The sequence below is a fragment of the Rattus rattus genome, chromosome 2, assembly GCF_011064425.1.
Source record: "Rattus rattus isolate New Zealand chromosome 2, Rrattus_CSIRO_v1, whole genome shotgun sequence".
Lineage (NCBI taxonomy): Eukaryota > Metazoa > Chordata > Mammalia > Rodentia > Muridae > Rattus > Rattus rattus.
Window position 1 is genome coordinate 105,097,077 of NC_046155.1, and position 3,624 is coordinate 105,100,700.

Here is a 3,624-nt window from a genome sequence, read left to right on the forward strand (position 1 = left end):
GTGCTACATCATTTCAGGATGCTATAACTATCCAGTGTTGTTAATAACTGCTTATTGGTTCAAGTGACAAAGATTAAGTACTTCCATCCATTATTTAGTCATTTATTATTTATTTTACTTATTTATTTATTATTGTTTTGCCTATACTATGATTTCTTTACAAAACCAAATTTATGAAGGAAAACTGTTAATAAAATGATCACAATGATTCTCATAAAGTACATGGGCAATGTCTTTTTATATAGCAAGGGGATCAGCAGAGCAGAATGCACTGGCCACCTCCCAGAGTCTTCTTGATTGCATCCTTGACTTCCTGGTTCCTTAGGCAGTAGATGAAGGGATTAAGCATGGGTGTGAGGACAGCATACACAGCTGAAATGAGTTTGTTGGAATTAAAAGATGCAATAGCCCTGGGTCGGACATACATGAAAATCATGGCTGTGTAATAAATTATGACCACAGTGAGATGGGAGGCACAGGTAGAGAAGGCCTTCTTTCTTCCCTGGGTGGAGGGTATGCGCAGAATGGTGGACACTATGTAGATGTAGGAAAGGACAGTAGTGATAAGAGGGAAGACAAGGATGACAATAGCCAACGCAAAGTCTACTAACTCAGCTGTGGACATATCTTTGCATGCCAATTTGAGGATTGGTGAGATATCACAGAAGAAGTGGTTCATGACATTAGAGCCACAGAAAGCAACATGTGAAATGAAATAGACTTTGACAACAGAGACCATGAAACCACTGAAATAGGAAAGGGCCATTAGCTGCATGCAGTAAACTGTGGTCATGATGACTGGATATCGAAGAGGGTGGCAGATGGCCACATAGCGATCATAGGCCATAGCTGCCAGGAGTACACACTCTGTGCATGCAAGTGAGATAAAGAAGTAGAGCTGGGTCATACAGCCTGTAAAGGAGATGTGCCGTCTCTGCAGGAGGAATCCATCTAGCATCTTGGGAACTGTTACAGAGACATACCAGATCTCTAAAAAGGACATACTACTTAAGAAATAGTACATGGGCTTGTGGAGGGAGCTGGTAGACCAGACAGTGAATATAATTACAAGATTTTCTACTATAATCAACATGTAGACCACAAGGAAAATGAAGAATAGGAGGACCTGTAGCCAAGGGGCTGTAGGGAAGCCCACCAGGATGAACTCACTAACCAGAGTAATGTTCATATCCAACATGATCTTCTGTGGCACCACAAATAAGGGCAATGTCTATGGCATCAGACCAAAAAAAAAACAAGTTAGTAATTTACTCTTCTTTTGAATAAGATTCATAATATAATTTATATTAATAAATTATATCAATGTGATGAAACAATTTCCATATAAATACTTTTAGAAAAGCTTTCCAGACACAAGTACACTTTTGTCACTGGCAATACACCAACCCACCATGGTGAAGTCACCAGACTCACACCTGTCTTTGAGTTCCCCATGCTTTAAAGTTTGGCTAGGATCATATAGTTTGTCTTTCAAGAACATCTAAAAATAACCGAAAGGAGTGTTCTTTTGGTGACTTAATTTGTGAGTGTTTTCTGTTTTAGAGAAATGTTTGAAGAAATGAGAATAAAGAAATACTGTTTGAAAAGAATAAAATCACTTCTACCATAACACTGTTATCTATAGACAGTGGTTGAAATTTCAATGCCATTCCTGGATCCTTTGTTAGAGAAGATAGACTCATTGCCCCTCCAAGTAGATTCTATTCTATTTTGGAAATTACTGAACAAATATTTACTCATTGTTGAAATAAAATGATGGAGATTATCACTTAATCAGAAAATTCTCCAAAAGTTTAGGGTTTTTTGTGATGGGGGGGGCTATTTTAGTCCTTTGTTTGACCCACCACAAAGTCTTCAGTTGGAGTCTATGGAAAATTGTATATGATAGTAACTTGAAAATGTGTACTCAGTATACTTCTACAGAAACTATATCAAGGGGCTGTGATGATATTTCAGTGACTATAGTGTTTTGTCATTAGCATGGGGACCTGAGTTCAGATCCACAATACCCATTTAAGTAGGAGGTGTGCATAGTGACCTGTCTATAATTCAAGCATGCTAGTATCAAAGAAAGTGAGTAGTTGGAGCATACTGACTAGCCAGAATATTGTAACAACAAATTCCAGGTTCAACAAGTGATCTGCATTAAGATAAAGAAAATTCACTGAGTCATCTGATGTAAACTCATCTCCCATATAACAATCTATCTACACTTCTGCCATGAGCCACACACTTTACCTCCTACTCACCTGTATGTGAAATTTAAGAGCATGGAATTTATAGTCAGGGAAAGGTTTGTCTTTATAATACCTAGTAGTTTTGTTCTGCATCACTGAACAAGTATAACCTCCAGTTTCCTCTCCTACAAAATGAACAGTCATAAAAACACATATCAACTTCAGACGAGTTGTAAGAACTGAATAAAACAGTGCCTAGGAGACATTTAACATAGACTCAATTCACAGACATTTCCTGTTACAAGATACTATCATTGAGTTACGTGAGCATATAGATTTTTACTCAATCATAAACATATGCATGTTTTCACTCATGTGTACTCATAGACACCTAGAGTTATTTCTTCTCTTTCTTTTGCTTAATTTTTCTCTTAAGGTCCAGGGAATAAAATAATCAGACTTTGTTAGAAAATTGAATTACAGCATCCATGAAAAAAAACCTCTGTAATATAGATCATTCATTTCTTTTCCTAATTTATTTTTAATGAATTTTATTATTCCAGTACATTGAATTCTTTTTAAATATTTTATGTTCTAGTATAAAGCTTTAGGAATACAGAATCATTTCTTCTATGATCTTTGTTTAGAAATAAAGACACTAAACTCTGGTCTCTTGTGCTGCCCTACAGAAGGATGCCCTTTCATTCTAGTCTTGACTCTTCCAGTCTTCCAGTCCTAAATCTTCTTATTCTAAAGGATACCAACACTACTGATCTCTTCTAAAATCATTATATATATATATACATATATATATATATAATTTTTGTGCCTCTACAGCTACAAGGTGCACACATGTCACAATTGTCCCAACTTTAAGTAAAGAGGTGTTGACTGTTCAATACCCATTTTGTATCCCCCAATTACCCTTTCTTTCGTTAAAGAATACAACCTGTAGCTACTGAATCTCTTCTCATCTTCCTAGGAACCTTCTTTTACAGGTCAACCTCTTTTGGTATCACCAACCACTAACTATTCTCCACCTTTCTTTACTCTGAGATGGAAAATTCTTCAGACACCTCTGGAGATTATGAGAAAAAGAGCTCGTCTGTGAAATCTTACAGTTCTTAGAGAACCAGACAGGTCTGCAGTATGCATGGCAGCTATAGTAACTTCAAGATATGAAGACAAGAAGAGGCAGGCTAATGTATTCAGCACCTGTTGATATCTTTTTCTATCATGCCCTCTCCCCAAGGACCTACTTAGATTACTCTGTCCTGGCTGTAGGTAAATTTGATTTGTTCTGCAAAGAACCTGAGAAACTGAACCTCTGTCTACGTATTAAGTTCTGTTTAAAATACAATCATAATTATTTATATTTATGATTGTGGAGTAGATAAAAATCGCAAAAATTTATACTATGTATCAA

At 36.4% G+C, this 3,624-nt stretch overlaps 1 protein-coding gene across 1 annotated transcript; it reads right to left on the reverse strand.

Annotated features, from left to right (window-relative positions):
- Positions 1-253: 253 nt before the first annotated feature.
- Positions 254-1,198, reverse strand: LOC116894168 (olfactory receptor 6-like). Its single transcript, XM_032895883.1, has one exon. It carries the CDS (start codon positions 1,196-1,198, stop codon positions 254-256), a length of 945 nt encoding a protein of 314 aa, XP_032751774.1.
- Positions 1,199-3,624: the final 2,426 nt, after the last annotated feature.